The following is an 18,141-nucleotide window of genomic DNA, read 5'->3' on the forward strand; positions in this document are numbered from 1 at the left end:
CTATAGAATAAGTCTGACCTTCACAGAAAAGGGGAGCAAGTAGAACATTCTTATAAAAACTCTTTTCCTCTTTCTTTTCTTCTCCCCACAAAGTAACTCCCTTCATCTTTAAAACTCATATAACACATATCCTACACAATCATTTAATCATATTGGACTCCTTTAGCTTTTTCCATGTTTGCTGTCTCTCCATTTCTTTCTTGTGCTGTGAAATCGCTTCTAGAACCATCACTTTAATAATGCCACTGATAAGTAAATGACATTATTAGTCTCAGAATCAAACATGGTAGAGGAAGTAACACTTGTCCAAAGACTCTAGTTTTAGTCTTTGCTCTCCCATTAACTGGCTCCATGGCCTTGGCTAGGTGATACACATTTTCTGAAACTCTCTTTCCTCTATTGTAAAATAGGAGGAAAGAGGATTGATTTCTATTTCACCTCTCAGCTTAAACAGTCTGTGAATATTTTCAAAGATGAGTCTTGGGCTTCCCTGGTGGCGCAGTGGTTGAGAGTCAGTCTGCCGATGCAGGGGACACGGGTTCGTGCCCCGGTCCGGGAAGATCCCACATGCCGTGGAGCGGCTGGGCCTGTGAGCCATGGCCACTGAGCCTGCGCGTCCGGAGCCTGTGCTCTGCAACGGGAGAGGCCACAACAGTGAGAGGCCCGCGTACAGCAAAAATAAAAATAAAAAAGATGAGTCTTGGTAGATGTTTTGTTGAGTCAAGTTTTGTTCTGTAAATTATACTGTGTTTGCGAAGTATTAATTAGTGAGCTTAGTCTGTCTTGGGCCACTAATAACTGTCTTCATCATAAATGATCATTATTTTGGAAGTTGGAATACTTCCAGCAAGTTGGTAGCTTTACCACTTCAATTTCAAGGAGAAGGTGTTTTTTCTGAATTGGTGCTGGTCTGTCCAGGAAGGAAACCTGGATGAAGTTTGAAACCTAAAAGGGTCTAGAATCTCCTCTTTGTAGAGCTAGAGGTGGCTTGCAGAGGACTCAGTTTGTAGCTTGTACACATTTCCTCCTTAGCCCTTTTCCCTGACTTTTTAACAGCCAAGTTAGGCAAAAAATAGAAGCAACCAGTGCTTTGTGTCCACCTAGAGGGGTGGGATAGGGAGGGTGGGAGGGAGATGCAAGAGGGAGGAGATATGGGGATATGTGTCTATGTATAGCTGATTCACTTTGTTATACAGCAGAAAATAACACACCACTGTAAAGCAATTATACTCAAATAAAGATGTTAAAAAAAAATAGAAGCAACAATTTAGTCTTGGTCTCCATACAAGAACCAGATCATAACCATTTAGTGATAGATTGTAAATGTTACTAACAAGCTCAAGCTAAGAGAGCAACTGGTGCTGTTGTATGTGGGGTATGGAATATATTTTGAAGTCTCAGAGAGGAGGTAAACGTTAGAATATAGAGGATAAAATATATCCTGTCAATAGTGATGGCATCACTAAATCCCATTCACATCTTGGAAATGATCACAACATCAAGGCCTGTGATTTAAGATGAGATTACATGTCAAATCGTAAGCAGACCACACCAAGTCACATATTCATCTCACTTTTTCCCCAAAGAGTGACCATGACATAAGAAGGAATTGATATTGTGATTCCCAAATTGTCCTTAAGATGGAGATACTGAGGCCACAAAATTTCAGTCTCAGAAATTCAGAAAGAAGTTAATTAGATATTTGGGAACACTTTCCCACATGAGAGAATTGTGATTTGCTTTACGTATCCATTTTAAAGAAATTCAAAGCTGTTTATCAGAAACAAAGATTTTTTTAAAAAATTTCATTTGATAGTTGTAAAAGAATAATAATTTCGGGGCTTCCCTAGTTGTCCAGTGGTTGAGAGTCCGCCTGCCGATGCCGGGGACATGGGTTCATGCCCCGGTCCGGGAAGATCCCACATGCCGCGGAGCGGCTGGGCCCGTGAGCCATGGCCGCTGAGCCTGCGCATCCGGAGCCTGTGCTCCGCAACAGGAGAGGCCACAACAGTGAGAGGCCTACGTACCGCAAAAAAAAAAAAAAAAAGAAGAAGAAGAATTTGAATAATCTTTCCTCCTCAGAGACACATACTTGGTCCTTTAGGGTAAGATCCTTTTTCTTTTTTCTTTTTAAACAACTGATTATCAACTTATTAAAAATGTTGATTTAAGCATCTGCGATGGTGACTTCAACCTCGACTCCTGGTTCAATACTGATGGAAGTGCTCTGCTTGACAATCTCAGAGGGACTGTACAGGTCATTGAGCCGCTTGTGGATCCTCATCTGAAAACGATCCCAAGTCTTAGAACCTTCACCGCAAGTTTTCCTTGTAGTTATTCTCAGAGTCTTGGTAGGTATGTGTCCATTTGTTGCCAAGTTAAGCTCCAAGACATTACTTCCTGACCTAGGTACCGTTAATAATAGTTCTTAATTAATTTATTTTGTTAATGAATGTTAATTAATTTTAATTATGCATATTGTTATTAATTACATTATTGTTAATACATTATTGTTAATTAATAATGCACTATCTAATAAGTGAAATAATTCATAAATAACTCAAAAACACTCAAAGAACAAGGGAGGAGTTTCTAGAATTACATCAAATACTATAGAAATGATTGATGATTTTTGTCCAACTGATGGATGATCAGATTGATCCATTTTTACATTACAATTCTAAATCTTCTGAGGTAGAAGCCACTGTATCATTAATTGAGTTATTCACGTATGTTTCCCCAAATCTTATCTGTTCTTTTCCAATATAAATAATACTCCTTAAAAGTTATTTTTGTGAAATATTTTAGACACAAAAGATATAGAAGGAAATGTAACAAATACTTTGTTCCTTGCTTCTAGGCTTAAAAAATAATAAATCACAGCTACAATTGAAGAAGCTCTGTGTACCCTTCCTTATGCCATTCCCTTCCTTCTCCTACCATCAAACACCCATCCTGTGCATGTTTTTATACCTTTACTACGTGTTAATGTATCCCTAAAATATTTGCCACTGTTTTAAGTGATCTAAAACTTTGTACAAATGGCATCATACTCTATGAGTCACCAACTTATTTTTATTAGTTTAATATTGTGTGTTTGAGATTTATCCATATTGATATATGTCATTTTGTTTATTCATTTAAGCTGCTAGGTAAGATGAATTTACCTTTATTTATTCAGTCTCCTCTTTATGGATATTAATTTTTTTTCTATTTTCGCTTACAAACAGTGCTACAATGAATATTCTTATATACGTAACTTGTGCAAGAGTTTCTTTAGGGTATACATCTAGGAGTAGAACTTCAAGAACTCTGAGTTGGTATTGTCAACTTTATTAATATTACCAAATTGCCCTCTCAAGTGTAAATTACCCCCATTTACACTCCCACCAGCTGTGTGTGGTTCCCCCCAACCCCACCTTTTCTCATCACTTGCGTTGTCCAGCATTTTCATATTTGCCATTTGATAAATGTGAAAAGACATTTGACTGGGTTTTCATTTACATCTCTCCCCAGCTCTTCTCTTTAGGAGAATATCGGCCCAAGCATAAGATATCCTGAAAATTTTTGTCTTCACCATCCCACTCCCCATCCTTCATTCTGCTGGGGAACTCTGAGAACTTACGTATCAGGAGACACTTCTGATGTTTCCTTCCATGTGGAGGTGTGACAGTTATGACCTCTCCTCCTCAGTGTTAAGTAAGAAACTGTGAAGGGTCTGAGATTTTACCCTACTTGGAAGCTAACAAGTTAGCCTGCCATCGTTTTATGTACATAAACTGACAGAAGACACAAGACCCCTGGGTCAGAGAAACAGACCATTTATGACTCACAGCACGACTCCTGTCCGATAGAATTACTCAGTAAGTCATGTACACAACACTGTGCACTAAAGCTGCCCACCATCGCCTCTTGTTCCTTCATACCTAGGATAAATTTCAACTTCATGACCAGTATTGTAATCTCTGCTTTCCTAGACAATTAGGAGAAATCCACTATGGAAACTTGTTCCTTTTTATTTCTACAAAAGCCATGTATATCAATGGAGAAAAAATTTAGTATAGTATTTTCAGTCCCTTGTTTTTAGTTTAGCCCATTACAAGCTCAGCATCATGGCATAGTGGACGCTGTCCAAACACAGTTTGATCTACTTTTGAATACTGATTCTGCCATTTTATACCTGGATGGCTTTGGGCAAGTTTCCTAATTTCTCTGAGATCCAAAGACCTCATCTGTACAGTAGTCATAAAATGCTTGCATCAAAGAGTTGACAGACTTGGATGCACTAGTGCAGGTAAAATACCTGATACATGATAAATACCTCAGTATTAACAGTGATTATTATTCTAAAAGGCAACATCCTTTGGTGGAAGGATGTTTATTTCCTTGAATTTAGCAAACACCCCTTGCCCCGATGTTATTCCATACTTATTGCTCCCGGGGATATTTTAGATTTGACAGAAAATAACCACTGCCTTTACTGGGTACCCACAGGCTAGATGTTTCTTTCAAGGTAGAAATTATGCTACACACTTTACAGATGAGGATATAAAGCAAGAGAAGTTAGGAAAATTGCCCACAGTCATACAGTCAGTAAATGATAGATGTAGGATTTGAACCCATGTCTGTTTACTTCTTAGCCCTGGACTCCTGTTTATTTATCAATACAAGTTAGGATGTATACATTTTAATAAAGCATCAGGATATTAGAGTATTTGACTCATTTTACTTAGTCATGAATATGAATGTGACAGTAAACACATTCACAGTTTTGGGATAGAAATGATGCCAAAGTCTCTTGTGATTTTTCTTTACCAGGGAAGTGTAGCTCTACTAAATTAACACACAAAGTGTCCAAGCTTCCTATGTGAGTTTTGTAGTTAGCAAAGCCTCTTGAGAAAATGAAACAACCAAAAATCAGTAATGTTTTTAAGATATTTCCTTTTTTACCACTTAACTAAAAGTATTTTGAAAATCCAGTTACAATTCTAAGGAAGCTTCTCCAACACAGAAAACAATCCCAGGCCAGAGACCCTTGAACTCAGGCACTTTACAACCAACTTCTTTTATGCTTTTCATTTTTTACCATCCTTCTGCTGAGCAGTAAAATGAGTGAGCAATACAGAAATATCAGAATTTTTAGTGTTTTCCTATTCCATTGGAGGGCTTTATCTGATCTGAGCGATGCTTTAACTATGTTAACACAGAAATACAACCTCAATGTCGGTGGCTTAAATGTAAAGAACCATGCTTAGGATGGAATGGCATGTTTAACTTCTGTCTTTCTCATAATCTAAAGACTTATTTCAAGTTATACAATCAGAAAAATCAATGTTTAAACTCTAAAGGACTATTAGGTTCAGAAATCTCCCCTCCAAAATCCTTCATGTTTCACCAGGTCATTATTTTAATATGCAATTAAAGCGCTGTAATGCCACAACTGATGATGGGAGACTCTGTAGGATTAGTCAACCCACATTTAGCCTTCCATTCTTTGCTTCCAGATTGAGCAGAATCTTGCAGTTTCACCCCATCTCTGCCTGTCTGTCTATTCCTCCAGCTGATATTTAAAGTTAGCTTCAAAATAAATCATTATAAGCACCTATCTGTGTCATCACCCATACTATACATTTTCTTCTTTCAAAAATTCTTTCTCCTTTATGCTCAGATTGCTTTGCCAGAAAACCTCCAAATAAATGCCTAGAAATAGGAACTCCCTGAGAAAGGGATCCCCACTCTAAACCAAACTGGACTACCTATGAATGCATCAGGAGGCAACCCATTTCCGTAGCTACTTAAGGTACGTATAAAGCCTACAGCAATTATGCACTTTCATTTTAGGCAGCCTCTTAGATTTAACTTTTAATTACTTCCTAGGAATGAGTGCCTCTACCCAATTCACTTAAGCAGATGTAACTACAACCGCAAAAAACACTGTTGACTGGTGTCCTCCAGAGACCTGTTCATTACCTGTCATTAAATGTTTTAAAAGTTTGCATAATTGATCCAGCCAATAAGTCATCATTGATTTATGGGGTTCTGTGCTGAAGAGTTGCTCTTTAAAAATTCATAACACTGGTATGTGTCTTTACAATCCATTAGCTGTTTACATACCCACAGCCTTAGCATTGATTGACCTTGGACTGAGATTCTTATGGACTTCTTTTTTTTGCAAGTCCTCAGTATAGAAAAGCAATACTTCAGCCTTCTCCCTTGACAGCTATACTTTGATTTTTTCCCCCTCCATCAAAACAGAAACTTTACTTGAAATGATGAATAAAGCATATTCCATAAACAGCTCTTCACCATTATTTAAGCTTATGGGCTGCGTTGTGTGAATCTCCTTTCCCCACCATCAGATTCAAGTGTGTAAATGTTCTAAAAGGCTTTGAAAGTTTTATGATGATTTCAGGGGATGGAGGAGTAATAGCTGAAGAGTGAAGCTATTAGTTTTAATATTTATATTGAGTGCTCTGAAACATTAATGTGACAAGATGTAAGATCAGTGCAGTGGGATATATTTACTTCACAACCATTGCCACGTGACCAAAAAAACCCATGTGTGTGTATTTGTGTGTGTGTGTGCCTGTGTGTGCGTGTTTATTTTCTAAAACTTTTGGGACCAAGGTTCAAACGTTGTTTGCAGGTTATTATTTCTTCTTTTTCATGAGATTTAAAGTTCTGATTGATGAATACGTTAGCTTTTCTTGAACTTGAGCTATTTTTAGGAAGCAGGAATGGGCTGCCAGACAAAGGTTGATACATGGGTTTGTTAATTTGTGTGGGTCTGCATTCGAACAGTACTCTTAGCCCACCATGGTGAATACCATCCACCAGATTAGTAACACTTTCTCCTGCCTTCACTTCCTACTGTGTCTTGGGGAATCTAAAGAGTGATGATTATAAATCTGGACTGAGAGGACTTTATAATGAGAGCCACTCCAGGCGATTTCATATGGAAAAGAAATGAGGCAAGGAAGTTTTGAGCTCTGGACTCTGTCAGTTCTGGATTCAGCCTCAGCTCCACCCCAACAGGCTTTGTGAACTTGTGCATGTCTCTCTACATTTTCAAGCTTGATTATTGATTTTTAAAAGGAGAATAATAATTTACCAATTCACATACTTCTTGTAGCGATTAAAAGAGATAATCCCTGTAAAGACCTGGCACAGTAAATATTCCTGAGTATTATTCCCACAATCAAATGAGCAAATACATTCAGAGTGCCTGTAATGTGCAAGGCACTGAATTTTCACCAATTACTAGATTTTTAAAATATGATATATGGTTCTCATTTTCAAGATATTAACCATCTATTGGGAAACCAAGAACATTTGCCCAACTTAAATCTCAAAACAAAGGCAGAAGTGTTGTTCTAGAACTACAGCAGACCTAAAAGGCCCAAGTTTAAGTCTAAGCCCTGCCATTTGCTGCCTGGACAGCACCAGGCTTGTCAATCTCTCTGAGACTCTACTTGCTCTAATGCGAAGTAAGGGTACTGATACTTCACCTCACATGGTGGCCATGAAGATTCAAGAACATAACGTTAATAATGTTTGTGGTAAATGGTAAGCTACTAAAAATGTGGTATGTTCAGACAATTCCAAGTTTGGGGAGTTTAGACAAACCTGAATGGCCAGATGACTTCCTAGCTAATTTTGGATGTCCATAGCAATGAAGGCATTCATCATGACATAAATAAGACAGAGAGTAGGTAATGATAAAGATCAGTGAAGGCAGACCTTGTTTTATGCTGGGTGGTCATGGCAGAGTGGGACTGGACCGGACATATAAGGTCAATTTCAACATCAATAGGCAAAGAAAAGTAATTAACTGTGAGAGTAGCCAAAATGCAATGAGTAAAAGGAACAAAAAGCAGAGGAAGAAAAGCCAAGGTCCAAGGGGAGGGTAGAAGTATGGTGTGGGCATGGGCGCTAAACTGTGGGAGCTAAAGTTACAAAAGTGATCTAGGGAAGATGGCAGCACCTGGAGCGCCAGGATAGAGTTATTTTGACCCTGTAGCCCAGTGGGGTTTTTTTCTTTCCCATTTTAAAAAAGCAGTACAATATTTTAATAAAAGTTAACTTTTGGGCTTCCCTGGTGGCGCAGTGGTTGAGAGTCCGCCTGCCGATGCAGGGGACACGGGTTCGTGCCCCTATCCCGGAAGATCCCACATGCCGCGGAGCGGCTGGGCCCGCGAGCCATGGCCGCGGAGCCTGTGTGTCCGGAGCCTGTGCTCCGCAACGGGAGAGGCCACAGCAGTGAGAGGCCCGCGTACAGCAAATAAATAAATAAATAAATAAAAGTTAACTTTTTATTTTTTAATCTAAGTAAAATATATCCATAGTTTAAGGCAGCAATTTTTAACCTTGGATGTATATCAAAATCACCTTGGGAGCTTTTATAAATTCAATACCCAGGCCTCACCCCAGACTAATTAAATCAGATTCTCTTAGGGTAGGACCCAGACATCAGTCAGCATTTTTAAAGCTCCCAGGTCGAGAACCAACCAAGGTCGAGAACCACTGGTTTAAAGTGTTCATTTTGCACTACAATGAAAAAGAGCTATTCCTCTCCTCCATTCCACCCCTCCACTTAGCCTCATAGTATAAAGGCCATAAATTGTCTTTTCTGTTTTCCATATATTAATCTCTTGTATTTCGAAGGTTTCCCTCAGATCCATAGGAATTCTTGACCCTCTGTTCATGTTTAAGAATGAGATACTAAAAAAATTATGGAAAATTCCTTTGCATGGATTTTGCATGGCTTATGGAAGATTGCTTTGCAATTGTTGGGCTTTATCATAGGTAAGTGGTGAGCTAGCTTTTTAGTTGAAGGAACTTCATATGTCAACATTCATAAGCCTTTTCTCTGGGATTCTTCATTTTCTTAAGAGAAGACTCCTCCAGACTCCTGCCTGGGCACTTTGTATGACTTGGTTCCTCTATTCTGTGAACGGGGCAGAGGAAGGATGCCAAGGTCCCGCTAGTCAATAGGTCAACTGTCATTTAATGCCCTTATTCTTTGCCTTTGCACCTCATCCTTTGCCCTCTGATGTGGCTATGTTCCCCAAACCAGAGCCTCCTTGGTTCAGCTTTTCTAGAGATTAAATTTCTGTTTTCTGAGGTAAATGTAGGGGAGGGTGGTGAATTGTGGGAGGTGGGGGGAGTTAGAGGCGAGGAGTAGAATCTGGCTGTTCTGGACTGTGCAGTGGTCCTGGGAGTCCAAAAGCTTCATATCTTAACTCACCTTCCACTAATCCTCCTGATTTCTGCTCTGTCTCCTGATTTCCTCACCCCATTAGGTGGTACCTGATGTCCAACCTTGATTGTTTTCCTGAGGTTTAATTGGCTGAATCTGCTCATTTCTTATTGGTATTTATCCTCTGCAAGTCCTTGTATTTTAACTTCCTCTGCTCTGCTGAATCACTTACTCATTTACATTTACTCTCCATCTACTTCCGATCTTCCAAAAATATCTTAGCCTTTCTTGTCTGTTGTCCCCTTTCCTGCTTCTTTGACCCTGTGGGTTTATATAATTTTGGTTTTGTTCTTTGAATATTATTTTAATGGAAATAAAATAAAGAGAAACAGGGCTTCCCTGGTGGCGCAGTGGTTGAGAGTTCGCCTGCCGATGCAGGGGACACGGGTTCGTGCCCCTATCCCGGAAGATCCCACATGCCGCGGAGCGGCTGGGCCCGCGAGCCATGGCCGCGGAGCCTGTGTGTCCGGAGCCTGTGCTCCGCAACGGGAGAGGCCACAGCAGTGAGAGGCCCGCGTACAGCAAAAAAAAAAAAAAAAAAGAGAAACATGTGGTCAATCTGCCACGTCTAAACAGAAGTCCCATGGGAATGGGGGGGGGAAGGGTTGTGATAACTGTTAGAAACGGAGTCTACTCCATGTAAATGAGGGGTAGAGATTCCTTTCCCATTTTCTCCCTTTTCCTTCAAACCCAAACAAACTCTGAGAATACAGATGGAAGAAAGTCCTACTGTAAACAGGGAGTGGTCAGAGGTGAAGACCGTGATCTCCAAAAGCTTCCCTTCTGGGTCTTTTTGTCAAAATATGGGGTGACCAAGGAGCCATGAGGGAGTTGTCTTGTTTCCTGCTATGATTTGCCATGGTCCTTTTGCAGATTTCTGTTACTCAACAAAAATTCCTTAAGTACTTTACTCCTAAGGATGATTAAGATTGCCTGGGCGACACAAAAATCAACAAAATAGCCTCTGTGCTCAAGGAACTGATAAGCCAGTGGGGAGGCTGGTGGGAGAGTGGCTGTCACATCATACACCCTTTCAAAAGCTCTGTCCCATCTCACACATCCTCCAGCACTGAGAGGGCCTCCTACCAGTCCCCAGCTTCACCTCTTCATTATCAAAAAGCACAAATCTCAGAAAGTTCTGCACAGGGATATTCACAGAGGGCGCAAACAAATGGTGAAGAGGTGGGTGCTGCCCCTACAATCCAACCAAGCTCTGATTCCAATCCAACTGCCCCCCACAGCTCCCCGGCCTCAGCAGAGACCTTGAAGGATGGATGCTCTAGGCCAATGGCAATTCATATCCTCATATTCAATAAGTATTGCTCAGGCCTCAAATTCAAAGCGGGAAATATGTATCAGCAGATGAAAGTCTTGATGAGCACATTCTCTTTTTCTTTTTTCTTTTTTTTTTTTGCGGTACGCTGTTGTGGCCTCTCCCGTTGCGGAGCACAGGCTCCAGACGCTCAGGCTCAGTGGCCATGGCTCACGGGCCCAGCGGCTCCACGGCATGTGGGATCTTCCCGGACCGGAGCACGGACCCGTGTCCCCTGCATCGGCAGGCGGACTCTCAACCACTGCACCACCAGGGAAGCCCACACATTCTCTTTTTTAACTTCTTTTCTATCCTCTCTCTCTTCCCCTACATGCCTACTCATCCTTTCCTCACTTAAAGGATTCACTTTAAGCGCCATCCCAAGTGCTCACATGGAGGCAAATAAATATGCTTTGTTTGTCCCCAGCTATGAGTCCTCTAATGTAAAGGTTACATGGCAAATATTTTCTATCCCAAATGTCAGAACAATCATGGACTTCCCTGAGGGGACTCTTTTTCAAAAACTCCGTGAAATCAGGTTGGCAGGCAAGGAAGGACAGAACGCTGCCACCACATGTATCCCTTGAAAAACTGCAGTAAATGGCATACTCACAGTCCACACAGTAACACTTGGGAACACCCCAAGCTAGGGTTCCTGGGGGCTCAGGAGGCATCATGGGTGGCAGGTCCAACCACCCACCCACCCACTCCCAGTCAAGCCTGTGGCCCCTCACACTGTCGGCTCATTTTTCCTGACAATCTCCAGACGTACACACCTCAGTCACAAGGAATGGTTAGGCTTAAAAAACTTTCTGTGGGAAAAACTCCCAAACCTTTGTAGGTTTGTCCTGGGGATACCAAGCTCCACTACGCAAATATAATAGTATCAGCAGCTTTCTTGCGTGTGCCCTTCCCTCTGTGGTCTTCCAAAATGCTGTACCCACCAAGGGACAAATCTGACACAGTAATTCAGGTTGGTGGGAAGACTCTGACAGCCTTTTCACAGATCCTGCTTCTCCCTTCTTAGTAAGGGGACAGGAGGAAGACAGAAAGGAGAAGAGAAGACGTGAGAAAGTTATTAACTTGGCCCCAGACTTCCCTTCCCTCTGCCTGACTCAGGTTTTGGGATCTTGTCTGCTTACCTGATCTCCTTTCCTGAGTGTTCTGAAAAAGGAAGCGTAAAAGTCATACTGGAAGATTCTATAGAGAAAATCAATAAGAATAAAAGGAAAACTGCACCCCCCCAAGGGGCTGTATGAAATGAAGGACATGTGGCATATTGGGAAAGATTGTATGAGAGGGATCCTGGAGAAGAGAAGTGATATAAAGATAAACATAGGGACAATCAATATTTTTCTGGACTAAGTGAGTGAGAAATTCCTCCAAGTTCCCCTGAGCCAAACAATGGAAGACAATGGGTGATGTGACCATACTTTGCTTTGGTCTATGTACTTGAACATCCTTAAATGACTGAGATGCACAGAGAAGATCTGAGTTTTTACTGGCACTATAATTCTTTAACTACGACACATTGCAGAAGCTTTCTAAGCCTGCCCAGAGGGTAGCTCTGTACAAACTTGAGCTGTACACTTGTCTCTTCTGTAACCTACCGTGATATTTTGTCCTATTCAGCTACTTCCTGTAGATTAGCCTTCTAGGCTATCTTTCCCTTCTCTTCCTCAGGAAATGCACCCTTGACCTTGAATGGATTCTATCCAGAGTACTCACCGAACCGAGCATTAACCAATAAATGGAGAAAAATGTTTGAACCAATGAAAAGATAAGGACTCTTTGATTGATATGCTTGATATCTTTTGTCTGCCCTTCCAGATTTACCTTTCTCCACCCTGGTCTAGGCCCCTGGGGGCTGACTTGCATGGCCTGATTAATGAAACACCTTGCTCTGACTTCCGGTTGAGTTTGGCCAACAGGAAGCACCAGAAGGAGACCTAGGGATAGGAGTTGAGGCTGGTTGTTCATTCCCCAAACTCACTTCCTGCTCTCCAGGAGTGTTCCTCAACCAAAGACGCAGCCTCAGTCTGGAGACCCTCTCCACCAGCTCTCCTTCCTGGGCTATGATAACCATTCCTCCCCTTTGGCATTCAGGCTTGGAATTCACTAGCTCTGGAGTTCGGTGGTACCCCTTGTGGGTTTTCCAGGCTCCTCACCCACATCCTTGTCAATAGTCTCATTATTAGACTCTCTTCAAATTGTCCAATTCGAGCCTGCCATCTGTTTGCTGCTGGGGCCCTGACTGACAAACCTGGCAGAATGAAATTTAGCCCACCCAGAGGTGAAAATAAAATAATGTGTATTTATTAAGCAATTATAAGATAAACATAGGCTGAGAAAAAAATCTTGTTAGACTTAAGATATATAAGAAAACATTAAATTATAACAAATAAGGAGTCTGCCATACAGAGTGAAGTAAGTCAGAAAGAGAAAAACAAATATCATATATTAAAGCATATATGTGGAATCTAGAAAAATGGTACGGATGAACCTATTTGTAGGGCAGAAATAGAGATGCAGACATAGGGAATGGACATATGGACACAGCAGGGGGTGGGCTGAATTGGCAGATTGGGATTGACGTATGTGCGCTGCCATGTGTAAAACAGATAGCTAGTGGGAACCTGCTGTAGAGCACAGGGAGCTCAGCTTGGTGCTCTGTGATGGCCTAGATGGGTGGGATGGGGGGGACATGGAAGGGAGATCCAAGAGGGAGGGGATATATGTATACATATAGTTGATTCACTTTGTTGTACAGCAGAAGCTAACACAACATTGTAAAGCAATTATACTGCAATTTAAAAAAATTATGAGAGAAGTCATAAAGAAATACTTCATTAGTTTTAAACTCAACTTCTATATAACATAAGGTATTAGAGTTCAGGTAAGATATTAGAGTAACTGCTGTAACAAAAAGTCAACAATATAATTGCTTAAAGGACAAAGAATTTTATGTGCTCTCACGTAAGTGTCCAAGATGTGTCACTCAGGTTCATCTAGGTTCTCTCAAATTCCTTGCTCTGCCATCTTCTAAGGCATTGTTGCCTGTGGTTAAAGCTGAGCTTGTGCCACATCTGGATCTCCAGCTGGAGAAACAGGGGGAAGAGCAGGAAGGACTTATTTCCACCATCTTAAAGACCTGGCCAGACAATGGCAACCATCACTTCGGCTCACATTCCATTCTGGCTCCATTTAACTTCAAGAAGGGTAGAATATATAGTCCCTAGCTAGGTAGGCACATGTCCAGCTATACTGAACTATGAAAAAGGGGAGAACAAATTTAGGTGGAAAATAGCAGTATCCACCACACCATCATAAAGACAACTGAAAGGCAGAGAGAAAACAGAAAAAAATCATGCAGCAAATATGGAAAACTTGTCATCATTATGACATAAAGAAGTCCGTAGAGGAAATTCAAAAAGAGCTAATGTACCCATAAAAAATGGACAAAAGAGCTTCCCTGGTGGCGCAGTGGTTGAGAGTCCGCCTGCCGATGCAGAGGACACGGGTTCGTGCCCCGGTCAGGGAAGATCCCACATGCCGCAGAGCGGCTGGGCCCGTGAGCCATGGCCGCTGAGCCTGCACGTCTGGAGCCTGTGCTCCGCAACGGGAGAGGCCACAACAGTGAGAGGGCTGCATACCGCAAAAAAAAAAAAAAAAAAAGGGACAAAAGACATAAACAAACAATATAAATGTCCCATAAACATGAAAATTAGCATTGGCTGTAACAAAGGAATTTAAATGGAAATGATTAAATGCCATTGTTTTATCAATCCATTTGTCAAGATCTTTCTTAATGATCATTCTCAATGTGTGGTGAGTGTGGTGAGTGTGGTGAGACCACTTTGTTGGAGTATAAATATCAAAGCATTCAGCCTTTGTAAAATGTAATATATACCAAGAGTTCAACCATGCTCTTCTCCTGGAACCCTGAATCCATGTTAAGAATCTACCCTAAGGAAATAACCCAAGAAATGGTCAAAGAGGTGTGTACAAATATGTTCACTCTAGCACAAACAGTTGTAAATAACCTAAATGTCTGACAATAAGAATGGTTAAATAAAGTACGTGTAGGGAGAGCACTGCTGTCTTCATGTCCCCATCTCACCTATAGACAACTTCTTTCCACATCCCCGTTTAGGAAGTGCTGGCAAGGAGAATATATTAAATTTCTTCAATCCTTACTTGTTTCTTTCCCAGAGAAAAATAGCTTATTTGCTTTCAGAGAGCATCATATCAATGGGCCATATGCCACACAGATAGAGTTGGCAGGAAGCATCCTCTACCCTCTCACACTCAGGATTCTTAGGAAAGTCCAGGCCTCCACCTCTGCTTCCTCATAAGTGGTGTGATCTGTCTCAGAATCAAGACCCTCAGTCTCCCAGATTCTCCCAGATTCCATGGAAGTGACTAGTTAAGTGTCTCAGAATTCACTTTATAAACTCAATTATTCAGACAGAAGCATCCAATATTAGGAGATGGGGTGGAGCAAAGGGGCCGTTCTCAGACCCTACTCTCTTCCTCCAAGCTAACTTCTCTGGAAAGTTCCAAATTCTGGGAATTATTAGGCCTTCATTGATAAGGGTACTTTGTTCCCTACATGGCTCCCTATCCCCATTTTCTACTGGTTAAAACTTGGAAGGAGTAGCGCCCTAAACCTCCAATACTAGGGGATACCTATAAGTGAAATAATATCCATTTTGTTTGAGAATTATGTTTATTTTTACAGGAAAATGCTATATGATATCAAACGGAAAGGCAAGTAAATCAGACCTCATTTCAAAAATATGGAAAGACAAAATATAATATCTTGGCAGGAAAAGGCATATGAAAATGCTGGATAATTCTTTTTTTAATCTTTTCAAGCTTAGATGAACTGAAATGAAAATAAGTGAAGTCCCCAGGTCATAATGGACAAAAGAAGGGAAGTACCCAATGAAGCTGGTGGCTTCGGCTTTAATAGGCTATCGGTGGCTTAAAGGACAAAAAGCTTAGACCACATACAAGGTAGGAGTTGTATCAGAGACCCTACCGCATAAAGCTGGGACCACAAAAGGCAACTCTTTGGATGGGTAAACATGGAAAATTTCCGCCGCCACCCATAAAGAGTTAATTAAGAAAAATTTCCAATCTCAGCCTTGGCTTGTAGGGAGCAAAGCAGCACTTTGTAACTGAAAGCCAGTCTTCACATGGGTTTGGGGCTGGAATTCGTATGATGGCCCCAAATACCTAAGTCATGAATTTGGTTTAAAGTGTTCCCAAGCATCTGGAGGAATCACATACTAATCCTCTCTGGAGAATCATACCACAGAAAAAAGTTCCAGGATCACGGATCATAAGCTCTCTCTCTCTCTCTCTCTCTCATACACACACACACACACACACACACACACACAGGTGCAGAAGTGCACGCACAGACATGCACATATTTGAGATATCGAGCCACCGTGAAAAATTGCCCATAGAAACAGAAATCAGGCAATTAGATTTGCAAAGATGGTGGATATTCAGATAACCAGATGCAGAATATAAGTTTAACATTTTTAAGTAAATAAAAGAAATGAATAAATGCAAGACTAAGGAGTAAGAGACTATGAAAAATGAACAGGCAGGCAGATAAGAAAAAAGAGAAACAAAATTCCTAGAAATTAAAAAACACAATGAATACTGTTAGAAATTTAATGAATGGATTAAAAAGCAGATTAGACACACAGTAATTCGAATCTCAGGAATTTATCATAAAGAAACAAATTAACAGAAGTAAAAAAAATCTGTCATAGACATGCTCACTGTGGCAATGTCTACAAAGAAAAGCATGGGAATAATCTTTATGGTTAAAGATTTTACATGGTAAAGATATCAAATCTTTAAAAATGCTTTCATTAACTAAACATTTAAGCTTTAAAAAAAAAGCAAATTAGACATATCTGAAAGAATTAGTGAATTAATCAATGAGACAACTTGTGTTAATATCTTCTAGTAATATCTACAAGTATACATTTTTATATTATGATTTAGTATTATGTTTTATATTATGATATAATATGTTTTATATTATGCTTTAGTAGAGACACGAATGTCTATATAATTAGCCTTTGATTTCAATTTGCAAAGCACTTTTATTTATAAAATGACATTATCCTGACAATAATCCCATGGGATTTTTAGAGTAGACATTTATTCCCCAAATAGATTGTAAATTCATTGAAAGCAGGGGCTGAAATGTATTTTTGGTCTTCCACAAATAATTACACACAATCAACAGATATTATATCTGTTGAATAAATATAGTTAAATCCATTCAGTGCTTCTCTAATCTGTAATGCATTTGAACAAAATATCCACTCATTCTTTAAAAATCTTTCTCCAGCTTAAAAGTAATTCTTTTTCACAAGTGATTTTGAAATCCCAAAATTGAAGTTTCTAGAAAGGAAACAACATGTGTAAAGACCATTTAATTGGGTACCTAGAGACCCAGATCTGCCCTGATGTAGTTATTTGAACTTGGGCAAAGGAAGAAGTATAGTTGAATTAGGTAAATATTGATGGAGTGTCTGCCAAGTGCCAGACATTGTTTGGTAACTTACATATGTTATGATCTCAGCAGTCTTTTGAGAAAATGTCCCAAAGTGATCTTTTCTTGTGTAACACAATGTGTAAAAGAATCATCACTTACTAGGTACTGTATTTTGTGTCAGGCACTGTGCCAGTTCCTTGACATATATTTTTGTCCTCAATAGTTAACCAATTGCCGCAGCATTTACATGGCATTTTCTCACAGAAATCTCTCCTTCAAGCAGTAGTGTGCCAATGGAATAACCCCTCAAGTCTGCTGTGCCTCAAATGCTTCTTCAAGATCCATGGTAGGAAGAGGGACCATAACGAAGAGAAAGTCCAACCAGCCTTCCCCCACAGCCTGCATTAGAGGGGAATAGGGGGCTGATGCCTCTACTCCCCAAAATAACAGTGGGGAGTAGCAGCTCAGTGGGGACGGCAGGAATTACAGACCAAAGTCCACTATTGTAAGAGCCTGTAAGGGATCTGCAAACTTTTGCTTACCTTTTGTTTTAACTTCATTTGTGGAAATCATCTCATATAATTAGGCTCTACCAGAGCTTGCTGGAAAAACCCAAATAAGTCACTCAAGAAAATAAAACCTAACATAGATTGAGGTGGTCAAGAACAATTTGAAACCCAAGCCAGGATCATAGCAGGAGTCCAGCTGGCCTAGGATATAGAAGGAACAGAACAACAAAGTCCAAGTGGACACAACCCTCCCATCCCCAGAAATCTAGATGACAGCTTTAAAAAGAGTAATGACAATAGCAAATGCCTATATGGTGCTTACTTTATGCCAGGCACTGTTGATATATATATATATCTCCATATATTTTCTCTATTTAATCCTTTTTGGTGAGTGTCATTGTTAGTCTGAATTTTTAGATGAGGACACGTCTACTGATATCAGAGGTACCCCATGGCAAAGCCAGAGATCAAGTGCAGGCGACCTGGCTTCAGAGTCCAAGCTCTTCATTGCTAGCTCCACCACCTCTCACAT

At 40.4% G+C, this 18,141-nt stretch overlaps 1 protein-coding gene across 1 annotated transcript; it reads right to left on the bottom strand.

Moving 5' to 3' along the window:
• Positions 1 to 2,167: 2,167 nt before the first annotated feature.
• On the bottom strand, positions 2,168 to 12,657 carry LOC308630297 (uncharacterized protein; the record flags this gene model as incomplete). Its single annotated transcript, XM_081258822.1, has 4 exons — positions 2,168 to 2,284; positions 11,714 to 11,771; positions 12,408 to 12,520; positions 12,565 to 12,657. 4 exons carry the CDS (start codon positions 12,655 to 12,657, stop codon positions 2,168 to 2,170), a joined length of 381 nt encoding a protein of 126 aa, XP_081114948.1.
• Between the last annotated feature and the right edge of the window lie 5,484 nt (positions 12,658 to 18,141).

Source organism: Mesoplodon bidens (assembly GCF_964165515.1).
Source record: "Mesoplodon bidens genome assembly, chromosome: 2".
Lineage (NCBI taxonomy): Eukaryota > Metazoa > Chordata > Mammalia > Artiodactyla > Ziphiidae > Mesoplodon > Mesoplodon bidens.